General features: G+C 35.9%; 1 protein-coding gene across 1 annotated transcript in view; it reads left to right on the top strand.

The window, feature by feature from the left end:
- The window catches only part of PPM1B (protein phosphatase, Mg2+/Mn2+ dependent 1B), a 30,577-nt gene extending 6,762 nt beyond the window's left edge, over positions 1–23,815 (top strand). Inside the window, exons 2-6 of the mRNA XM_010175233.1 lie at positions 2,402–3,265; positions 5,155–5,272; positions 13,431–13,542; positions 17,549–17,606; positions 23,273–23,815. Coding sequence (XP_010173535.1) covers positions 2,420–3,265; positions 5,155–5,272; positions 13,431–13,542; positions 17,549–17,606; positions 23,273–23,569 — 1,431 coding nt within the window. The 5' untranslated portion in view covers positions 2,402–2,419 and the 3' untranslated portion in view covers positions 23,570–23,815. The remainder of the gene's footprint in view (positions 1–2,401; positions 3,266–5,154; positions 5,273–13,430; positions 13,543–17,548; positions 17,607–23,272) is intronic.
- Positions 23,816–24,461: the final 646 nt, after the last annotated feature.

Genomic DNA, 24,461 nt, shown 5'->3' with positions numbered 1-24,461 from the left:
AATTCTGTCACTTTTTTGTATTAGATGTGCTGTTATCTGTGAAATTGGTACTTCTGGTTTTGCTTTATAAAATCCAATTTGAGGATTTTGTTTATACAAAGTAAAGTCAAATTGGCAACAACTTTTGAGCATGTTTTCTTAATTTGGCTTTACTTTAGATTCTGCAGCTGAGGATGTGCACCTTGTACATGGAATGCCCGATGTGGAGAGCATAAAAGACTCGGGATACTTCCTTTGCTGTCACACAGTTTTTTGGGGTTTTTTTGGGTTTTTTTTTTTGTTTTTTTTATGGCTACTTAAGACAATTTACTAAGTACAAGACGTGTTACAACATCAGACTTCTTGATAGCAGAAGATTGGTACATAGAGAAAACTTAACTGTTACACAGGTGTAAAGTTTCCTAATAATAAATGAGAAATGATCGAACATCAGAGTAATATTTCATAGTCAAACTAAAAGGGGTAATGTTAGCATTTATACAGTCCATGCAAAACCCCCATTTCTAGCTGACTATTTAAGAAATCGTCTTCTCTAGCAAATCTTTCTAAACCTGGAGTTTCATTAGTGTTTTACTCCATGTCAGAACAGATAATTTGAAGACTTGTAATTAGAACATAGCATAGTACTTGAACGTAAGAGCTATTTAAATTCTGGCATTTCTCAGGTGATTTGACTTAACCAGATGCTTTCTCTCTACTTTTTTATTTAAAGAAAAAGTACGTCAAGTTACACGATATTCAGTTTCTTACAGAATCGCATTGCTCCTTTTGGATAACGCACCTGAATTAAAGGCCTTTAAAGGGCCTGAATTAAGACAGACAGTAAAACTAGACTAAAAAGTAAACCAGATAGACTTGCTGCAGTATTTGGGGAAGTTTGTCTAAATTTGTATTAAAGTAAGAGTGGGAAATACATTTCAAAAGAGGCATAACTGGTGAGCAAACTGTTGGGGTCTGTGGAATGTTGGAGATCGTTGTCACTTCATAGAGGTCACTGTAGCAGAGAGGTAGCGTGAAGTTTGGATTATCCGGAGGAAGGTTTACCCTAAAGTTTACCTTAAAAAGGGAGGTGGGGTGCAGAATCTATTTGTAATCTTTTCTTCATTGCATTGTACTAAACTATTTATCTCTCCTGTCAGAGTAAAATGTGTGTGCTGAAAATGTGTTTAGATGAGGAGAATGGCAGATGTAGGGATTTCTTAACCTCTTTTTCTGAGCTGGTAACAAACTCCTGAACCGGAACTAGATTATAATGACTCTGCAGGCTTGGTGGGTAAGAGTGTGTCATTGAGACGTAGTGACTGACTGCTCAGGATCATTCATGGCAGAATTCTCTCAAATTCTTTTTGGATGAAGGTTGCTGTAATTTTCACATCCAGTAATTAAGTTTTTCATGGGGCAGTCATTTTTTAGCATGATTAGAGGTTGTGGTGTCCGAGTTTCTGAAGTCTCAGAAAAGTACTATGGGATCTGTGGATTAAAGAATGTATTCTCTGCTGACTTCATAAAGCGCAAGGTAGACTAGTACAGGAGAAGAAGTCAGAAGTCCTCTAAAGCTTCAACATAGATTACTCATATTTTACCTGCAAACTTGCTCTCTGGAGATTCTTCTTTCTCATATATATTGAAGTAGGTCTCCACATATTGAAGAACTTCTAACTTTCTGTGGATTATTTTTTTTCCCTTAGCTCATATCTTTTGTAACTAGATACATTTTAAAATCAAGATCAATGCATCTTTGAACTTAAAATCACATATAAAGACATGAATGTCTTTTAGGTGTGGTAAAAATGGAAAAGCTGTTTTACAAAGGATTAAATAAAATTTATTAAGAGAATCCTGTGAGACGTTTTCTTGGATCAAAGTGGGATTTGCCTCCTTGTTCCTTTGGCCTTCGTTCTCCTGTTGTCACTTTTGCCATGCTTTACAAGAATACAGAAGTAGCATAGTACATGTAAAGCTAGTGAGACCAGTCAGTTCTTACTATTTATGAAGTATTAGTTTTTCTTCATGCCACAATAAAACTGGAAAGAGAATAGGAGTCATATGGTTGTTATTTTTCCAGCATGAATTAGTTTCTGCAGAGAATGACAAAATTGGCAGGGCTGCAAAGGTATGTGAACTACTCTGCCTTCATATGCAGAGCCTTTAATTTTGATGAAGTAGCTCTTTAAAAGACACAACACCCCACCAAAAAACCTACCAAAAATGCAGGCCTGGGTTTGTAAGTTCACACTTCATTAATTGCATTTATTAATTATTTTTTTCCCCGTTATAGTTATTGTTCTGCACATGTGCATGCTTTATCACTTGTTTTATAAAGAAGAAACACAGGAAAGGGAGAACAAAGCTTGTATGAAGTGGTGGTTTTATAAATAAGACTTTTCTTCTTGTTTTCCAGATTCAATATTGCATAAACATGGGTGCATTTTTGGATAAACCAAAAACTGAAAAACATAATGCTCATGGTGCAGGGAATGGCTTGCGTTATGGCCTCAGCAGTATGCAGGGATGGAGAGTGGAAATGGAAGATGCTCACACAGCTGTTGTAGGTATTCCCCATGGCTTAGAGGACTGGTCCTTTTTTGCTGTCTATGATGGTCACGCGGGATCTCGTGTTGCAAATTATTGCTCCACGCACTTATTAGAACACATCACTAACAATGAAGACTTTAGGGCGACAGAAAAACCTGGATCTGCTCTTGAACCTTCAGTGGAAAATGTCAAGAGTGGGATCAGAACTGGCTTTTTGAAAATTGATGAGTATATGCGCAATTTCTCAGACCTCAGAAATGGGATGGACAGAAGTGGCTCAACTGCACTGGGAGTTATGATTTCACCTGAGCATGTATACTTTATCAATTGTGGTGATTCACGTGCTGTTCTCTATAGGAATGGACAAGTCTGTTTTTCAACACAGGATCACAAACCTTGCAACCCAAGGGAGAAAGAGCGAATCCAGAACGCAGGAGGCAGTGTAATGATTCAGCGTGTTAATGGCTCATTGGCAGTTTCTCGAGCACTGGGGGACTATGACTACAAATGTGTTGACGGTAAAGGCCCTACAGAACAACTTGTTTCTCCAGAGCCTGAGGTTTGTGAAATTTTAAGGGCAGAAGAAGATGAGTTTATCATCTTGGCTTGTGATGGAATCTGGGATGTAATGAGCAATGAAGAGCTCTGTGAATTTGTTAAGTCTAGACTTGAAGTTTCAGATGACCTGGAAAAAGTGTGCAATTGGGTAGTGGACACTTGTTTACATAAGGTATGTAACTGTTTTCTCCAAGCAGCTGTTCTAAAATTATCTTCTGTTTAGATGGGTACAGTGTTAACAGCAGTTCCTGGCCTACTCTTCCCCTTTTCTCTCTTCCTTCCCTCAAATGTCAGTACCTGTTTGACTGTATATCCTTACTGAAGAATATACAGCCTTATCCTTTGTGCCTGGAGAGGTAATACCAATTGCAAAAATAAAGGTTTATTTTCTCAAATAACACTTGTATATAGTTCCAGCCCTAAACTTTGTTCCAAATACAAAATTTTAAAAATTAATCTGTGCAAGTTTTGTTTGGTTTTTTTAAATTTTGTTGTTGTTCAGTCGAGCTGGGAAGTGTTTCTGTGCTTTGCTTAAAACCAGTGTTTGCACCATCTCCTCTTCAAGGTATGGTTTGTCTGTTATCTGAAGTGGTGTCTTCAGCTCATTGTTGTAGCTTAGATGGAGAAGCACTACTTTTGCATCTGAGCTTGCTTGCGTTCCTCAAATTTAGAGTTTGTTCAGAACAACTACAAGTCAGTCTACAAATGTTTCATAGGAATAGTATTTCCAGCATTCCCTGAAAAGTGCATCTCCTACTGGTGCAAATAGAGTTCCTTTGTTAGGCCACAGGCTAAACATGCAGTTTTGTGGAAAATACTAAAATTCAGAATTCTAACACTAAAGGGTAAGTAAATTTTTTTCAGAAATAGGATTGTATTCCAACATACAACATACACTATATGATTGTTTTAAATGCCATGGCCTTTCTGACCAGGCACTTGACCAGCCTTGTTAAAGGATGGTCACTCCAGTATCCTTTCAGTAAAACTGAGCCCTGACCTCGTGTTTATTTTACAAAGTCCTGGATCTCTGCAGTTTGTAACAATATTAGAATTATCCTCTGTCTTCAGGATGTGAATTGTACCACGTGGTATTAATTGCTCTAAGAGATAACTGGCCCACTATGCTTGATACGAAAGGGAATGTAGAATAACTCTGGAGTACTTCTGAAGGAATTTATTCTAATGTCAGGTTTCTGCTTAATATCTTCAGGAGGAGTTGTGATAGATGAGAGGAACTACTTGGTAGGTTAGCTATATACAGAAACAATATGCAGTGACTAATGGCACTGAAATTTTTTTAATAGAAATTTAAGATTTCAAACTAGGACTTTAAATTATGATTCTACTGGCTCTCCTTGTAAGAGACTTAGACACTGTGGTTTTCAATTTGGTGGTGGGTTATAATTTTGAAAATTAAATATGAGCAGGAAAGTGGTATCAAAGCTTCCTAGTGACAAACTGACATTAAAGTCAGTATCTGAAAAAGCCATTGGCTGATGTTGCTGGGCATGTGAAGTCTGTAAGGTCAGCTTGGCCATACTAAATGAATTTCTATTTTGTACTTATTTTCTTCAAGTTGCCGTGTATGACAGAGGTCCATTCCGATAAACATATCTGTAGTTAATGTAATGTCTTACTCGAATGCTCTCAAGCTCAAATTAGTGGCTGGAGCTAGCTATTCTAGTAGTCTAGGATAAATGTTCCTCATTTCATTTTGCAACATGAGTTGTTTTTTAACTTGGCTTAAGGTGACATTAGATGACTAATTTCTGACGTGTTTTCTTGATGTTATTTTAAAGTGGTTGACATGTAAATAAGGCTATTAAATATTTTAAACTTTAAGACTAAGAATGTTCAATAAAAATAAGTAAAATTCAAGCAAGTAGATTAGTTGGGAAAATTAAAGGTTTTTATTAATCAAAATACAGTTTTATTGTAAGCTATCTTTTTTTCCCAGGTGTATATTTAGTACTGTATTTGGAACAAGTAATAATGTGACTAGAAGAGAAAAATGAAAAATAAGACTAAAGATCCTAACTCTTCTTTTTTTCTTTGTAGGGGAGTCGTGATAACATGAGTATTGTACTAGTTTGTTTTTCAAATGCTCCTAAGGTCTCAGAGGAGGCAGTGAAAAAAGATGCGGAGTTGGATAAGTACTTGGAATCACGGGTTGAAGGTAAGAAATCAAGTTTTGTTCATTAGAAAAGCTATCATAACCTCTTGAGGATGAAAACAAAAACCCTGAAAACCGTGATGCCAGTATACATTGTGTCAACTTCAGGCCTGGTTACAGCTCTGGATTTTTGTGTGTCAGGAACGATGTTTTAAGCCATTTTGTTAGTTTATCCTGGTATTCCACAAGCGTTTTCTAATGGGAGCTTTAGGTTTTCACTTCTATCTTTACAGGTCAAAATGCAGCCACTGACCTTGCAGAGTGTTATATCGGCTGAGTAAATTGTGATATCATTAATGTCTTGCTTATAACATGCCATCAAAAGGGATACTTGCTCCCATTTTTTGTGAAAGTTTTTGACAAAAACAAAAAGTTCTGTCAGGTTTTCATGAAGGGACAGCTTACTCATCTAGTATCCAAGCTTTTTTAACTGCTCTGTTTAACACAGCTGTGAGTTTTTTGCATAGACAATTTTTAAATGCACTTTTCTGAAAAATTAAGAGATTATAAATTATCAAAATACCTATGAATACAAGAGTCTTAAATCACCTCTTTGGATTCTGAATGCTTACCCAAGTGTCTGTGTATGTGTGGATAAAAAAAACATGTAATCATCGAGAACTTTCATGGAGGACTAAACTTAATTCCTAACCAGTTTCATTTAGTCACTGATTTTGTAGTTCTCTTTACTTATCCAAAAGGCTGAATTCATCTTCTTTCCTTAAGCAGAAACAGTGAAAGTTAGCTTGACTAAGAATGAAAGACTTGCCCTCGTGTATTTATTGCTTTTCTGCTGCATTCTTGTTGTTGGCATAACTGGCATTTGAAACAGGCTTTCAAACTGTTGCTCCTAATTTAAAATCTCTTATCACTGGTTAAGGCTGTTCTAAGGTCTGATGTCAGCTGTATGTAGTGGCCTCCTGATCTCTTCAGTCTTCTCTATTCTAGTGATTCAGGTGCAGCTCAGTTTTGGTGGACTTGACTGAAGTTCAGGGCTGATATTGAAAGTTTCCCTTTTTTATAATACTGTTCTTATGTTGGCACACAACCCAGGCATGAAAATAACTGAGTTACTGGAACAGTTTGTCATGCTGTTACAAATGTTCCTAGGATAATACTATGAAGTAGCATCAATGGAGAGAAACAGTCAACAGAGGTTTTGAAAGCATTGCTGTTATGATTCTTTAAGCTTCTGTAATTTTATCAGAAGAGTATGGGAGCACTGGCACCCACTTATGGTGATACAGCTTATTAACCCATTTGTTGGAGCTACCAGTTATAGCAACAGTATTCAAGGAAGGAAAGGGTTTACTGAAGAAAAAGCTGGCTGAGATAACTTGTCCCCTTTCGTGTCCTGTTTCAGGCCTGGACTAGAATATTCTGATCACTAAATCCAGGTTAACTGTACTGCATGAAGAGGTGGTCCCTTTGCAGATGAATAAAGAGTTGTGTAGCCTTCTTAGATGTATTTGTTTCAGGGGCCAAGACCAGTGGTTTAGCTTTGTATTATAGTATTGCTGTCCTGACAGTACTCTTCTGTGTTCACATTGAAAAATGTGATATTGCCAGTCTGTGAGACTGTTCAGCAGAGTTCCATGAAAATAATTTTAGATTTGGGTGCCAAGATGTTTGGGACTTTGCAGATCAGAACCAGCATGAAACCTCCGTCTTGAGACTGTAACAAGGTCCAGTGACATTAACCACGGCTCTGGCCACTGACTGCCTGAGCTTGAGCATTTTTTTATGAAAGAAGATGTGACTGACCAAATTTTCTCAACACAGATCTGGAAACTTTCCAGGCCCAAGCATGGTGTATATGATCTGTAGAGGTGAAATACTTAATTTCCCTTCCTGTGACTATTGCTGGTAATTACTAATACAGCACTACCACACAGGAGAGAGATGCCACTTCTATTTTTCTTGTTTGTTTTGGCTTAGATCTGAGACACCCTCTGGCTTTTTAACATGCTGTTATGAATACTGAAAGAACTGACTGGATGCACTCTTATTAGGAAGTTGTTCGTGTACCAATAAGTAGCATTGGGTATAAATGAGAAGTAATCTGTAGATCTGAGGAGATGAGGAGTCTCTGAGAGTGTACAACAGCACAAATCCCAGAGTTAACCATTCATAACTTTTCTTAATGCTAATTCAGTGTAAAGTGCAACTGTGAGATGGAAATTTACATGCTGCCACTGTAGCCTGGTTGCTCTGGGCAACTGTTAGTTTTGCCACTTCAGTATCAAAAATTCTCAAACTTATTTTAATGCTAGAAATGACACTGTAGATATTTTATTTAATTTTTCATTTGTGTGAAACAGCTGTGAAAATCACTCATGTTTGTTTTGAGATACCTTTTTTATTGCACTCTTACTTAGGCAAAGGAGGTGAACTAGATTTTTTTTTTTTTTTTTTTTTTTTGCATTAGTGTCCCAGTAATCTGGATAGTTGATGTAACAACCTTAATTTTTAAATATATATCTATAAGAAAGCCTTCAGGCCACGACGCACCATAGAAGTTATCTCTGAACGTGCTGGCATTGTGCGTTGTATCTTCCACTCTTGTTTAAATGGGATCTAAATTGAGATGGCTTGCATGTTTGTAGTTTCTGTTGAGATTAGAGAGAGCTAATGGTCACTTCAAATGCTAACTCTAGGCATGTGTCTCAGAACTTGGCTTATATCCCAGGCTTCCTAGATGACACTAGTTAAGACTAGAACCTATTATCTTCCTATGTCTGTGTAGAGTACGTGAGCTGTTAATAGGCTCTGGGAGAGGGCCAGGAGCAGTTACCTTCACTGACAGCAATCAGGTGTGCACACAGTGGTTACTGGTTAGTATTCCCAGCTTCTTGGTGGCTCCTCTCTCAATTGGCAAATAGGTGAAAAATGTATGGAACTACAGTGTATTTTTATTGCTCTCATAAGTGAATGTTAAAAAGATTAATAGAAAAGCTGTCAGATAACTTCTGATCAGAGTGACTGGATTAACTGAGAATGACATAGGAAGCACTATTTGCTAGTAACAATGGAGGGTTGTAACATAATTGAGTTGCCACTTCAATGTATCGAAATAACTTCTTAGCAGAAATGTATTTTAGCTATATTGTCATTTTTAACAAGTACTCTGCACAAAACCAGTGAAGAGTTTATAGTCTGAACTAATACACTTGAAATGGCTCTGCAACTCAAAAGATTAAGCTTAAGTGCTCCAGAGAAATTAGTTGCTTCAAAGCTTGGACTTCTGTTGTTTCAGCTCCTCTTGATTTTTTTATTTTTTTTTTCCCCTGCATGAGTTTCCTGTGTCATTCTGTGGTCTGCTAATTGGACAGAGTGCAAGGCCTTTAAATGTCAAGTATTTAGCAAGGAATGAGAGTTAGCATATTTGAGGAAATTTTATCAAGAAGTGGAGAAAATAAAGGAAACAGTTCAGAAGAACTTGAAATATTTACCTATTTTCTAACAAATTTTTGTGTTCATAATAAATCCTATTAAATTGTCATTTTGATACAGTCTCTTTAATTAAAAAAAAAGTTGCTGGACTGCAATTTTTACCTTGCATTTGTGCCTTAAGTGTTACGAGTTCAGAAATGATAGAGAAGCGTGAACAAAATGTTTCAAACCACTAAACAGCATGGAGAGAATTGTTTGGAAAAATGTTGGGTTCTTTTAAGAAAAGTAGTCCAATTTGAAGGTTTAAGCAGAAATACTTTTAACTTTTTTTTTAAAAAAAAGGGGGGGGTGGGGGAGTATGATCTCAAGTGTTGGAGTAGTAAGGAAAAGTTTTGGAAGGTGGGAACATCTTTTTGATCAGGAAAGAACAACTGCCATAATCAGTTTTGTGTTTATCCTTAGTGTAGTCTGCAAAACAGTGCATAAGAGAGCTGTGCCTGAAAGGTTTAAACTGCCTTTAATTCTAAAAACTTAAGGCCTGGTAGATAAGTTGTGGTGTTGATAATATGGATTTGGTAATCTCTTCTAGTTATTATCAAAAGACATAGTTGTATTCCTTTAGATATATTCTAAATATAGTTTACAGCTTTGAATAGTCTTCTTCAGGGAAGTGTATTTGTTATAATTTATTTGTAGTTCTGATGTGTTTTGAGGCTCTGAGCATGGTAAACCAGGCAGCGAAGTCCAAGCAAGAATCTATGTTCAGTTACAGCAAGGGATTGTCTATAGGGAGCACCTGTAGTAGATTTTACTAATGTTTAAAATACCAGACCAGATAGTGACTGTTTCTTTCAAAAGGCAAATAATGGACTTCGTTCATGTTTAATTATTTTGTGCAACAATGTTTCTTTCTCTGTTAAAGAATTAACAGCTCACAAGTTATGTGCATTTGGTTGATAGCAAATAACAATTTTGTTTATACCTGTAGTAAATACATTCTGAAAAAAAATCAGCTTGTCTTGGAACTACTAAGCTGCAAAGATGGAGAAGTTGTCAAAAATACAAGCTACGAGTGCTCTTAGATACTCTCCTGTTCCAGCAAGTGACTAATTTAAATCAGGGCAACATTAGCACTTAGTATAAAATCCTCTGGGACTTCCTGAAGATATTTAAGTTTGATCAATGGCATTTGTTCTTAATGATTGTACACTCTTCAATATGGAATATTTTTCTGTTCTCTTGTGGACCTTAAATTTCAAGCTGACTGGCCTAATGCATCAAACCTTTTAGACAATGGGTTTTTTCACTGCTATGCTCGGGCATTTTAAGTTTTGACTTGGAGAGAAAGGTGGTGTTTGAAGCATGCTTTTGTTTGGTTTTTAATTTAAAAAAGCCTGTGTTCAAAAGCAGTTTAGTACTTTTATATGACATTTGTAGTCTGTCTTTGTACATTGCTAAGTAGAATGCTGAGATCCTGTGTATTTGTACAATGCATTCAGTTAGTAGTTCCATGTTTCCTGAATTATTAAAACAACACAGTTACTGTTTTAATACCAAAACAGAGTTTTTTTATTTGAACAATTATTAAAAAAACAAACTCAGCAAGTGATTAGTTTACAGAGATTTCTAGTGGAGCAACTGCATACCAAAGCTCTTCTGCTAGTTTGGGTCTTGAGGTTGACAGAACATGTATAACTGTATTCCAAAGCTGCCCATTCAAGAGCATGCTGAAATACTTACAAGTATTAGAGTTAGAGTCGACAGCTTGTGATTGAGTCATTTATGATGGTGAGCACAGCTGTGCTTCTGTTTTGAGTCACTTAATTGGTTAATTTCCAGAGTGATGCAGATGTGTTGGGCAGTAGTTGAGTTATGCTAGGTCAGTCTTTTCTTGCAGGTGCTCTCAAATGCTACTCTTGTTCTCTGTTTTTCTTGGGGGTTTTTTTTAGAGATCTGAAGTTTGATCACAGGAAGAGAAAACTAGGCACAGAAGTCAGTTCAGTTCTCTGATATGTTTCGGTTTATTTTAAAGGGTTTATCAGACATGCAGATTTTAAACAATCAGACAACCCCAAGTCATAAATAGGGGCACATGTTCTATGCAGACTTAAATAGTAATTGAATACTCAGTTAGTACAGTAAGTTGGATAGTGCATTTTACATATGTGGAATATATACTGTATATAAAACTGTTTTGTCATAATCTAATAGCTGGAGATCAGAGGAGATGCTGGAACACAGAAAACTTGAAATGCTGTCTGGTTGGGGACTTGCATTATATAAATTTGAAATAAAATTTTGTCTGAATTTTCAAAACGCCTATCTCTGAGTTAAATGTTAGGCTTTTGGTGAAAAGTATTTTAGGACTAAAATAGTGGACTTGATAGTAGAGTTTCATGGATTTGCATATGTGATAATATCAGGAAATGATTCTTCAAAGTGTCTGAATTACATTAGCAATGCAGGTGTCAGTTTCTGCAATTGTGTTCTGCACATTCAGGAAAAAAATTAATTGTAAGGTTATGCTTAACATTTTAGAGATGAAAATTGTAGAGATTTACAAGGTGAAAACCTTGTGCAAATCTTTACAATTTTTATAGGCATTTACAAGGTAAAAACCTCGTAAATGCCTATAAATCTGTTTCTGAAAACATTTGTTTTTTTTCTCTAGTAGCCTTTGTCAGAAAAATCCATAGTGTGTGTCTGCTAACTGATGTGTAATGAAAAAAGGTCATGTGTGGTCATTTGCTTTATTCTCGGATTTTCTATTAGTAAGTTGAGGTTGGTTTGGTTTTTTTTTGAGAGAAGTGAAATGTTCTGGATGAAATTATTCACCCTAATATCAGGAAGAGAAAAAGGAGATGATCTGTTCCACCAGAATTCCTGATTTAGCACCTTCTAGAAATGTAGTGAAGGTGTTCATGGTTCGATTCAGCAATCCCTGAAAAGTGGTTGCACAGTAATAAAGTACAAGCTTCCAGTGCCAAGAAATATGCAGCAGTTCTTAATTGTGATTGCTATAATTCATTTTTAAGAAGATGTAAAAATCTTGTGCTTGCAGTAGTATTTAAAATTTCTTACTTCTGTACCCTTTCTTCTTATTTTTTGCTATTTGTCTGCTTTTACTATGTGTAGAACCAGATGTGCTCTTGGTATAAAAAGCAGTATATGCATAAGACACATGCATTTCCTATCAGATGTGACTGAGCAAAATTGTATTATAGTGGTGTATAATCTACTGACTGGGTATAACTGCACAAAAACAGAACCCGTGGCTGATTTGTGTGAATGTGTATGGCAGTGATCAAAGTCCTACCATTCAGGTATACATACATATTCAGCTGTCATTTCCTTTGCTAGCCATGATTCATTCTTAATGGATGAGTGCAGGATAATATACAGAAAGCTTCATGCAAGAATGTTTAATCACTTCTAGTAGTGGTATACCCAGCTTATTCTTTGAAGAGATTGTATGGTGCTGACTTAAAATTGGGGCTTAGAAGCATATTTGTTCGTATCCTTATTTGTTACAGGATATTAAAACTATTCTAAAAGTAGAATTGCTTTTAGGGGGCTTTCCTACAGATCTCCCTGATACAGAGTAAGCAAGTACCTTGCAAGCACTTTATTGTTCTTACTGATCCAGAGGGAAGCATATCACTTGCTTTCTAGATAGGTGATAGACATCAGGAGAGGTTTAAACACCAGGAAACTTGGGATGCAGTGTTTAAAGAAGGTAGATGATGTGCTTTTCTAGTAACTTCAGAAACTGCAGCTGCTTCCGGCTTTAGTTGCAGGCTCCAAATCAGGCATCCTGAATATAAACAATTGATTGTAAGAAATTTAACTTACTTGTTTATCTTTAGATAGTAGCCAAGATACAGACTGACTGAAGATGGTTTTTAGGATGATATTTGAGAGGATTCATTCTTAATTATTTTGTTTTCTGGCTCAAACAAAGAATTTTTACCTAGAACAATGTCTACAGGAAATGGCACTCCATTCTTTAATTTAGCTGACTTTCAGGAAAAAAAAAATCTTTCTTAATGTGACACATGCATACAACTACAATTTGTAGATAACTTAATGAACTTTTTTCTGATGTGGTAGTAGTTGAATGACTGGAAGCTGATAACTGGAACCTCACACGTGCTTGTGTGAATGTACATGCAGCTATTACATGTTCATCTTGTGTGTGATGCTTCTGCTTTGAAAATGGAATTATGAATTACTTGTTGTCAGTTCCATATTCTGTTTTGGCCACTTGAGTGATAATAGGCCATTGTATATTCCTCTTTATTGCATGATGGTCTCGGTGTTTATGCACTGGAGATTCAGGACTTTGAGAATACAAGGTGTTACTCACAATGAAGTTTGACTGAATTCCTGGGAAGCATTGGCTTTATGGCATGTAACTTCTGAGTATGTGTTGCAATGCAACAGAAAAGTAACTGAAACAGCCTCCTAGCTTTCTGGAAGAGAATAGGCTGCTGTCTCCAGGATATTTCATCCAATTCACAGTTTACTTCCAAGTTTCTCCAAGAGAGAGAATGACTAAAAGCATACTGTATAGGCAGGCCATGGATTTGAAGAGCTCTGTTCCACCATGCAAACACTATTTACCTAAAATGTGAAGAAAGTTTTCCTGTTTACATGTAACTTTTTCATAATGTCTCTGTTAAAAAATGATAGTATATTATATTTTAGTGTCTTAAGGAATGGGTGGTATTAATTCAGTAATCTAAGGGCTTCTTCTTTTTTTAATTAGAAATTATGGAAAAATCGGGTGAAGAAGGAATGCCTGATCTTGCTCATGTTATTCGTATTTTAACTGCGGAGAATATCCCTAATTTACCACCAGGAGGTGGTTTAGCCGGCAAGTGAGTACAGTACCAGAATTTCTTGAACTGTTTAGTTCACTGAAACAAATACTTTTATTTAAATGTTTTAAAGCTTTCTTATTGCAATGGCTATACTCAAATTAAAGAAAAAAGGGTGGGTTTTTTTTCTATTTTAAGCTAGTTTACCTTCTGCACTGTGTAAACGTTTGTGTCATTGTTCCTATTCTGGAATGGTAAAAGGAAACAGATTGATCATTTTCTGGCACATAACATACTAGTTTAGTTTACTATTTCTATATGGCCATTTTAAAAAGTAAAGGATACTTATTCTTGGCTTTTTACTGCTTTATATTTGTTAAGAACTATTAATAATGTAACCAAAATATCAAAATACCAGCTCAGTTTTCCTGATGTCGTGTTCCCTCCACCACTAGTGTACATTATAAGTTTGGGTCAATGATTGTTTGCTCAGTAAACATGCTCATAAGAAAATTGTTTCTTTCTAAACTGAATGTTAGATAAGCAAGAATATTAAACTAGGTTATGCATTTTAAAACTTAATTGTAATGAACATTCAGAAATTACATTGGTTTTCTGCAGAGTCTAATGGTGATGTTCTAACAACCTATAATTTAAGGATTTTGGTCAACAGAATTAGGATTGTTAATCTAGAATTCCCCAAACAGGGAGACCTATTGTTGCTCCCTGGCATGGGTCACGTGGCTTCTACAGTCTTTGTATTTTTCAAAATGTGAAGTCCTGTCCTCTGAGCATTTGTGTATACGTCTGTTTTCACTGCCTGTACTTACTAATGAGCTCTATTTGCCATGACTTTTTTCTAGCCTTAAAAGTACTTGTACATTCTGGGCCTTTTTCTCCACTTGTGAGCATTCCAGGCATTCAGAGAAGCTGTGGTGTGCCTGTTCTTAGTGCCTTCCCAGCTGCTGAATGAGTTGGTGTGTTTCGTTGTTTTGCAAATTAGTAACTGCATCATTTATTGTTTCAATATTTTGGAACCTTTGCACAGAAATTATTTTTTAATTTGTTGTGACCCAGGTTAGGTGCCTTTTGATGCCTTTCTCTCTATTTTGACTTTTAAAGTCCTGCTTTACAGAAAACTGACTTCAGGAGGTGTACCTGCAGCTTCTTTTAAGAGAATATCATACAGTGTTGAGTAACGTTTTTGTGGCCTTCAAACTTAAGGCAGTGATTATTTAGTTAACTTTACTTGCAGGATTCAGCTCCTGAATGGAAGCTTTGAAAAAATACGACTATGCAACCTAAAACCATATACCATGTAACTTAAAACTTTTGTCCTAACAAGAGAATATTCTTTGTTTGGTGTCCTTATCCTGTAATGTTATCAGGAAATGAAGAATTCATACCTTGTCTTTCTGTTTGAAGTCCAAGACCTAGCTCCAATAGGTTGCAGAAGAAGCTTGTCTGTGTCTGACATCCTTGCTTTTAGCACCGTAGTTGCTCCTAGTTTTTAATATACCTGAGCTGGAGAAACACAATGCAGATGTTACCTTGACTAATGTATGTTGGGAAACCTCAGGAACCTCAGAAGTAGCTCCACTTCTACTGGCATTGTACAGTTCTTCAAGCATCTCACTTGTATAGAAGCCCATACTGGCTCATTCTTTGAAACAGGAGATCTAAAAGTGTCAGCTCTACTGTGGTCACTTGATGGTGGTGTTTAACCCTTTAAAATCTTACTCATCAAAGACTGACTTCTGGCTTGACTCATATGTCCCTGTAACTTGAAATACTGCCAAAAGAATGGTCACTTTTTGGTGAAGAAAACAAAGGTTCTGAGCCACCCTGTCACTTGGGCATTAGCACTTCCACTCAACATCCTGCTTCTGAATTTTCCCTTCAAAGGAAAGTACGAAGAAATATGCTGTTCTAAGAAGGAAAAGTGAATTGCAAAGATAGGAAAATTCCCAAAGGCTTGAGTTTTAAGTCTGATGTAAACTTTCTGCAGTGGTTGTCTGCTGCTTCTGTAACAGCCTTGCTTGGACTGTCCGGGTGTTTTCTGTTACATTGGCGTGAGGTGCCGTTGCTCTGCGTGGCACAGGCATTTGGTTAAAATTGTGCCATTCCACTTTCACTAAATGTGGAACTAAATGAAGAGAACCCTTTCTAGTATCATCTGCATAAAGACTCGGTTTCTCCTCTAGGAAAATCTTCAGTCCATGCTGATGGATCCCGTGCTAGCTCAGCCATGCAACCCTTCCAGAATTCTTACAGCATTGGCTTTAACTGATGTGCCCTTGGAGAAGTTGTATTCTTCGGTGGACTCTTCACATGGGCCATAATTTTTGAAATTGCCACTACCAATTTAATTCTGAACTTCTTTCTGGGAGCTCATTCAGACACAGCCCAAAACCTTTGTGTTTGAACAAGCACAAATTGCATACACACCAGCATCTTGAGGCTTTGAGTTATTATGTGTATCTGTTGTGCCTTCTGCTTGTCTTGGTGTGGTATGTCTAGAAAATCACTGATTTCATCATCGACATATGTTGCCTCTGAACACATGATAGCAGAATATCTTTTCAGTGTTGTAGATCAGTGGTCATCCTGAGATTTGATGCAGTCCCTTGCATTCACTGGTCTACAACTCATCTCCCAGAGTTCTACATATTTTAGTAGATACTGTTTTAAATGCTGGATCATGACTAGAAAAATATATTCTAATGCTGAACACTAGATACTGAGATTACCTGATTTATTTCTTTGTCTCAGAATACTGCATATTTGCAACATTCCATTCAAAACCCAAACTCTTCTGTTTTGAATGTACTTTTGCTTCCATGATATGAACATAAGAACTCATCATACCAGGTCAGACTAAGGATTGTTCTAGCTCTGTATCCTGTCCTCAGGATAGCTGACAGTAGATGCCTAGGGAAGAATATAAAATCAGGGAAATATGTAAAATACTTCCCATATTACTGTTTTGGTTTTCAGCTTCTTACAGCTGAGGTACTTCCTGATCTTGAGGTAGTTTATATACCTAGTGACTTAGAATTTCTCTTCCATTAATTTAATATGTTCAGAAGGAGCCTCATCAAACTTTTAGCATCATCAGTATTCTGCAACAGAAAAAGTTCTGTTACATCAAGAGCCATCACTGTATTTTTGAGACATTTATTGCTATCTTTATCTGATGCCCTTGTGCTCTTTGTTTGGAAGATTCGACAGTAGTCGGTGCTTATCCATATTCTATAAGACTTAATTTTTATAGATCTTGGCCACTTCTAGGTTTGAGACTTCATGTAGCAGTTCTTGTTTTATGGAAGCTGTCAATAACTTTGATAATATTTATTATATTTGTCTGAACTTTTCCTAGTTCTTACTATGATATGAAGATGCAGGGACATAACCTTTTTCCTCTCAGAAGTTTGTTTATACTTTGGGTTTTATTTTTTTGTGACCTGTTGTGCTTATTTTGCCTGCCTGTGGAGGTGTGGCCTTATATGGCATTGCCAGGAAAAAAATCTAGCGAAAAGTATTTGGGTTTTAATATCTACAGTGTGAGCAGACACTAGACAACACACCTCGGGGGTTGTATGCTCTGGGCACCACACTTTGAAAGTTCATAGTCAAGTAGTAACCTGTTTATAAGTAATAAAAATGGGAAAAAAAACCCCAACTGTCTTAATGTTCCACATCTAGAAATAAGTCAAGAAAACCAACTAATGTGAAAAATTTTATTATAATAAGCAAAATAGAGAATTAAATGTTACCCTTAGCAAAATCTGACGATGTACCTGGAACTTCTAAAGGTGTCAACCATGGAGAGGGTAAGAAAATGTTTTGCTTCGCTTAGTCTTTACAAATCCTGACTTACTGCTAAATCCCCAAATACCATATTGAAAGTAAGTCAAGATACTGAAAGTGGGCTTAATCTTTTTAAGAGGAAGGCTAAAGGCAAAACATCTTAAACACCTTGAAATTATTACTGTGCTCAAACTTTTAAAGTTCTCATTGTTTTGAAATACTTTGTGCTTATTTTTTTTAAAACTTCTCTTTTCAGGCGTAATATTATTGAAGCTGTGTATAGCAGGCTGAATCCACACAGAGAGAATGAGGGGGTAAGTTTCCATTTTAATTGCTACACTTCTTTGTTAATAAGAACATCAAAGTAGTGGCATACATTAAGCAAAGGTGCACATCACTGCCAATAAAGTATTGTAAATACAAAAGATGTATTGTAGCATACAGTTTATTTTGACCTTGTTTTGGTTGGATCTGATATAAAACTTAATCCTCAAAAAGACAGCAAACTGCCACCCAATTCTGAAAGACTTTTTAAACATTTGACTACTGCTTTTTCTGTTAAACCTTGTGAGGCAACAATGCAGAGTTTTTCTAAATTATACTTTATTATTGTCAAAAATTATGGTCAGCATTTTCATTACATAACTAGCTATTATGTCTACTGGCCAGAAATCTATTAGAAGACAAACACACTTCCTATTCTGAAGCGTGGAAGACCTTGGTACACTGAATATAAAAGATAATGAGACTAATATTGACTACTTTTTTAGAGTGTACACTAAATACCCCATGTGCAATGGTCTAAGGAAAGTGTAAAGTGATTTTGGTTTACTGCAGTTCTGATTTGTAAAATGGCTTATATTCTTCTGCCCAGTTCCTAAAAGCTGGATTTTAAATACTGTGTTGAAATATGGTTTACTGTAACTTTAAACCTGATTATTATGTTCTTCTTAATTTTAGTATAAAGAGTAATAACTGATATTCATAGCAGTTGCAGTTAAATTTGTTTTAAAAAAAATCCTTGTAAAACTGAAGAACTGATAAACACCACTGCTTGTTCACACATTGTCATTTCTGGTACAGTTTGTGAACTAATTAGTGAAGTTACTGTTCATCTAGTAAATCCTTTGACATATTTTTTCTCTTCTGAGATGAGTACAAGATCCTCAGTCAGGTAGTCATTACAGTGAGTGGTGTTAGGAAGATGTCAACTTCTATTTTAAATACTTTGAAATGATCAGTTGTGTTCCCTGAGATTGTGAATATGCAGTCTCACCACGATTATTATTGTGTTTTTCTCACTGTCATCTTTTCTTTTCTTGGCTGCCTATATTTGGTTTATTCTCCAAGGTAGAAAGCTTGTGTAGGTGGAAGGGATTACTATTCTGTTAGAGCACAAATAGAGAGAAATACCTAACTTCTTTATTGTTTAGAATTTGTTCCTCATTTTAGTTAAAAAATGATAGAGTATACATTTTTCATTTAACTTTCAATAAATTGTGCCAACAGTACCTCAAAACAAGCTAGACAAAATTTTCCTTTTTCAACTGCTGTAGTCCTTCAGGAAACTCTGCACCTCTATCAACCTGCTAGTACTTTTCAGATTTAGCCATAATTTCATTCCCGCTTTTAGGGTAAAACTGTTAGTGAAAGTCGTTTATTTGAAGATTGTGGCACAGGTTTTATAAGTTGGTTGGGTTTGGTTTGTTTTTTTTTTTTCTTTAATAAAAAAACAAACCCACCCAACTTTGTTTAGTGGTAACTTCCTAGAAATAGCATATGCCATATTTGCTTTTATTATGCATCTTTTCTAAGTCCCTATTGGGTTTTCAACAGCTATGCAAGCTTGCTGAAAGTCCTAATATGTAGTACAGCATCCTTTTGTGTATTGACTACTTCCAGGAAATTTTTATACATCATCCGTTATAATTTAATAAAATAAGGTAACTGAACTAAATATGTAAGTTACTCATAAAAGAATATAGCTTTACCCCTTATTACCATTAATAGTTTTGACCTTTATTGCCATTAGAATCCCTGGATAGTTGTTTTGAGTCCTTTTAATTTGGCAGCTTTAATATGAAGTGTGAGCAGTACATTCCAGTCTAGTTTGTACGCTTTACCTTATGTTGGTATTTAGTGCAAATATCAATAATTACGTGTTTTAAATACACTGGATTAAATTTTAGTTTGATCTTGTGGTAAGATGTCATTTTCCAGTCATTACCTTTTCTTCTTTTCATCCTGAGTGATTCTGACCCAGAGCAGTTTGAGAAGAGAACGTGCCAATAGGTGAAGGATGCAATTCCTCTTTGCACTTTCCCAGCAAGTAGGAATTTTTATCTTACTGTCCCTGAGTTGAATTAATTTAGTGGTCCTTGTCTCTGAGGTGATGAAAACATGACTTCCTTGCTAGTCTTGCTCAGTTCCAGGTATATATGTCTTTTATATACTAAGATTTTAGTCTTTTGAACAGAATACTTTAGTGCACAGGTGGGTAAAAGGGAAGGAAGCTTTTTGCTTACTCAGCATCAGACTCTTCGTGTCTACACACTGTCACATTTAAATGGGAAGCAAAGGTAGGAAGAAAACATGCAGTACATCCCAATGATGACCTACCTTGACAAAATAATAATGTAATTAATTTCTAAAATACTAATGCATTTGAGTAAAAGTTTAAAAAAAAAAAAAAACCACAATAAAATGGACCCCACAAAACCAACAACCCAGACAAAGCAAATTAACTTTTGCAATTGAGAATGTGACTTCCTTCTACAGACTACACTTTTTAGTGTTAAACAGTTTAAACTAGTTACCCTGCATTACTGTGAACTGGATCATAATAGCTTTGCAAATAAGTTTTTAGAAAATATATTAATCAAAATGAAGGTGGTATCTTTGTCTAGATAAGCTTTGCTTTTACTCAGTACTGTTAAGATTTCAATTAGTATCGTGCTTAGAATTTTTTTCTGTTACACAAGCTAGTGATTGTAGAGTAGCTTCTTTCAATTCTTCACATGTGCATTTTCTGAGAATCTTTAACATATAGCCTAAATAAGGAGATGTCATGTGGAGTGAGAGAATCCTTACTACAGCAGTATTCAGAGATCACTAGCCTGTCTTCAGGGTATAGCAATCATAAGCTTTTTTTGGTTTAGACATCTCAGCAGAGTACAAGTATTTCATAAATCCAGGGCTGGAGAGAGCCCTGCATTGGGCTCACAAGGAGCAACTTCGCCAGTGTTGCAGCAGAGGGACTCTGCTATCAACGTGGTGGCTTGTGCCCTTGCAAGGGAAATCATAGAAATCTGTTACGTATTGGGGCTTGCTGCTTTCAGATCTTTAAAGGGAATTTAAAAGAACTTCTTAGCTAAGTAACTGTTACAACTGTAATGTTACAATACCACCGAGTCATCCTAGTTAACATGTTTAAAAGTATTACTCCTTCTCTAATGGCTCTATTTCTTCAACAATTTTTTTTAATGTGATCCTAAGACTAGGAGGCTACTATCAAATTAGACTACTTAGGAGTGTATGTATCCTTAAACACAAGGAATGATGTTAAAATTTCAGTGGCTGTGTTAATAATTACAGTGGCATTTGTTTAAACCTGTGTTTGAGTATCTTGTTTGAAACCAATCATGTTTCTCTCTGCTGCAAACTCAAATTGTATGTCATTAAGGGCTGCTACAGGTAATTTAAAAAATGTAACTGGACAAAATTCTTGCACCCTTAAGCTTTGAAAATCTTGTCTCTAATATGTAGTAGCCCTTTTATATACAAAATTTAACAGAGCAGAACTTGCATAAAAATTGTCAGTGCTCATGTTAAATATAGCTAGCAAAAATGTATTCTTGTTTTTGTGGTCAGGAGCACTAAGTTGAATTAGAACATGAAGGAAGACAAATAATAACTTGCACAGTAATCATAGTTTGCAGGGGCCTGTTCTAGCCACACATCATTAGAGAGAAATCAGTGTTACGGTGTAAATATATAGTGTATAGTATATAAAAGAGGCAGTTTCTGTCCTACTGTTGTCTGTGAAGCTGCTTGTCTACTTGCACTGAGGGAGATGAGGGAAGCACAAAGTAGCCCAGCATCAAACAGGGTGCAAAGCAAAGCAGGATGTGAGTTTGAGTATCAAAGACTAACAGTGCTGCTACTTTGATGCCTACTAGCATGCAAGTTGGTTAGGAGTCTCAGGGCTGCTATTTTATTGCTTATTGCTTTTCCTCTTCAGTGTTGCATGGGAGCAAAAGTATTCACTTCAGTTTGCCAAAGAATTTTTAAAGATCTGAATATTGTGAAATGTGGAGATTCAGGGAGTATGTTTACTAATATCAAACTCGGAGCAAAACTGATGGTCTGGATAAACTATGGAATGATTTTTCTCTGTACTTTTAAAAAAACTGGAATTCTGCAGTTATGCTGCCTTGTTTAATATTAGCTAGATAGATACATAAATAGTTTGGGGGTGGTTTTTTGTCAAAACTTAAGAACTAGGAAATGTCTGTAGCCTCATCTTGATGCCCTGAGTTTTCACTGACTTTGTGTTCATGAGACATTAAAGCAGTCCCACTTCATACACTGAAACTACCTCCTTTAACTTGCTTCTCTTCACTGAGCTCGTGAAGAGCTATCTGAATATGAAAATACTAGTACTTGGGAGTCAAAGCATCTCAAACCAAGATCTGCAAACCACAGTGGAAGCATCTCTCTATGCAACAAATTAAGCTTAGAGAGATAGCATTATATGTAATAACATTCATTTTTGTGGTAAAATTGTCCCTTTTTTAATATAGACTGTGCTAATCAGTCTTGAGGCTTCTATTCCAGGAACATTACTGCATCCAAAATCCTACTGAACCGAGGATGTTGTCCTGATGCTGCTATTAAGCTTGTAAATGAGTAACTGCAGTACTTGTAGTTTATTAAGCTTTCGGACTAGATGACAATAAAATGAGGTCAGCATCCAGACAGCTTCCAGAGATACAGTTCCATTTGTCTAGCTTGATAACTTGCTAGATATTAATCATTTAAAATATACTATTCGCTTAAAGCAACTTTACTACTTTAGCACTTAAAAATTAAATATGTAGTATTTACACAGAGCAGTGTAAGAGATGTGCGAGTCTATTGCAAAAAATACCCAAAAAACCCCACCCAGCTCTTTTTCAACTGAAAGCTTGTAGTTAAATAGGTGGTTTGGAGAGGAGACCTCCATTCCTTAATCTGTGCTTGTTACTTGGGTTTTGTGCTGTAGGCTGTTAGATTTTACTTTAAATAGCTGCTCTACCAGTTAATTTTTCTGGCCAATACACAGATCTGCCAAAAATGACATCTTGCACTGTTCAAACACCACCCTGCCTGGTGCTGATAGGTAGCTGCGTGTTTCTTTCACGGCAGCATCATGCACACAAAGACCAGTCTTTAATGTAGAGGGATTGTTTTATAAAACACTTCGAATATGTATTTTGATGTGATACTTCAACTAAACTGCTAGCAGTAGTTATCTATACTTTTTAGTAAGGTTTTCACAGAACTGCGTTGCTATTGGCTGTGCAGAAATTCACAATTAAAAATATTGACCTGATGGCTAAAGAAGCTTAAATTTTTGTAATTTTTCACTGACAACTGACCACAGTTGTGGGGAATACCAGCTCTAATCATTGAAAGACAATTTGAACCAACATGGAATTATTTGGAAGGAGGTACCATGTTGACACGATCTAGCTCAAAATAAATCAAAATGATTGAAAATACTGTTGTAATAGGTATTGTTTCTTAAATTATTATGTTGTATAAAACAAACATGGATGATATTATTCTAAGGTGCGTGTCACTAATAAGATGTTTTAGATTCAAATAGAGCAAAGTTAATGTTAAATTGTCAGGGGTTTGTTTTGTTTGTTTTTAATGTCGTTGGAAAATATCCTAGTTTAACTACTGATTTTTTTGGGGTCTTGAATCTTAAAAAAAGGACCCTGGCGAAGCTGAGGAAAGTGGAACACAGGGAAAATTGGTGGAAGCGCTCAGGCAAATGAGAATTAATCATAGGGGGAACTACCGCCACCTCCTGGAAGAGATGCTGACTAGTTACAGGCTAGCTAAGGTGCAGGGAGAAGAGCGCGCTGCTGAATCTGCTGGAGCGTCTACTTCAGATGGACCCAGTGACCCCCTGCCAGACACCCACACAGAATCTGGGAATCGCCTTGCTGAAGTACAGAGCTCAGACGAAGATTCAGGGATGAGTGAGCTGAGTGATAAACAGACGTAATGTTTTACGTAGCGGATTTAACACTTCGCTTCACTTGGCAAATTTTCCTTTGTTTATATCTGAACATTTGTCACATCTATCTTCGAAATCTGTTTTTACTTTTAGTTATTTGTACAGATTGTTTATACAAAGCTTTCTTTTCCTTAGAAGTTCCACTACCATGGTACATTATAGTATTTGCATCTTATGTTTTGGAGCAAGCAGTTAACTTCCTATTTGAGATTTTTTTTAAAATCCTGTGACACCAACAGTAGGAATCTAACATATTAATGCACAAATAAATTTCTTTTAAGTACATTCTTAAATAATACTTTGATGGTATATGTTCGCTATTTGTAAAGTTAGTCACATTTTAATTGTATCTTTTGTGCAAATTAATTTAATTATACAAATTCTTCAGTCTTTTTTTTTCCCTAGCATCACATACTGCATGTTTGTATTTGAATTGTTTATAGTTTATATTATAACTAAATTACAAAAGCTGTTATATTTTAGGTTGTCACTCTTCATGAAATGTTTGATTTTTTCCAATTTAAATTGTACCCACTGTTCATCATAACTACCTGTTTTCTAGATGACTGTATTATTCCCGGATATAGCATAACATATATCCAGAAATGAAAATGTACTTAGACTTAGTACCTAGTGTCAAGTTCTAAGAATTTGTGTTTAAGAGAAAATAAAGAATATGGTGTGGAATAATATCTGTATGCATATTGACTCCTTTAAGCAAGTAATAAACTTCGAAATGTTATCATTCTGACATGACTTGAAACTTTTCATAGTTTCAAATATTAACTCATTATGTTCATTAGATTCTACAAGTATTTGAGTAATTTTGGGTTTGGCATATTCATCATATTCCTCTATTTGGGCAACATTTCTCAGGTTC

This window comes from Antrostomus carolinensis, unplaced genomic scaffold (assembly GCF_000700745.2).
Source record: "Antrostomus carolinensis isolate BGI_N321 unplaced genomic scaffold, ASM70074v2 scaffold1939, whole genome shotgun sequence".
NCBI classification, from domain to species: Eukaryota; Metazoa; Chordata; class Aves; order Caprimulgiformes; family Caprimulgidae; genus Antrostomus; species Antrostomus carolinensis.
Note: the sequence above shows the minus strand (reverse complement) of the source record. Positions and strands in the feature narration are given on the sequence as shown.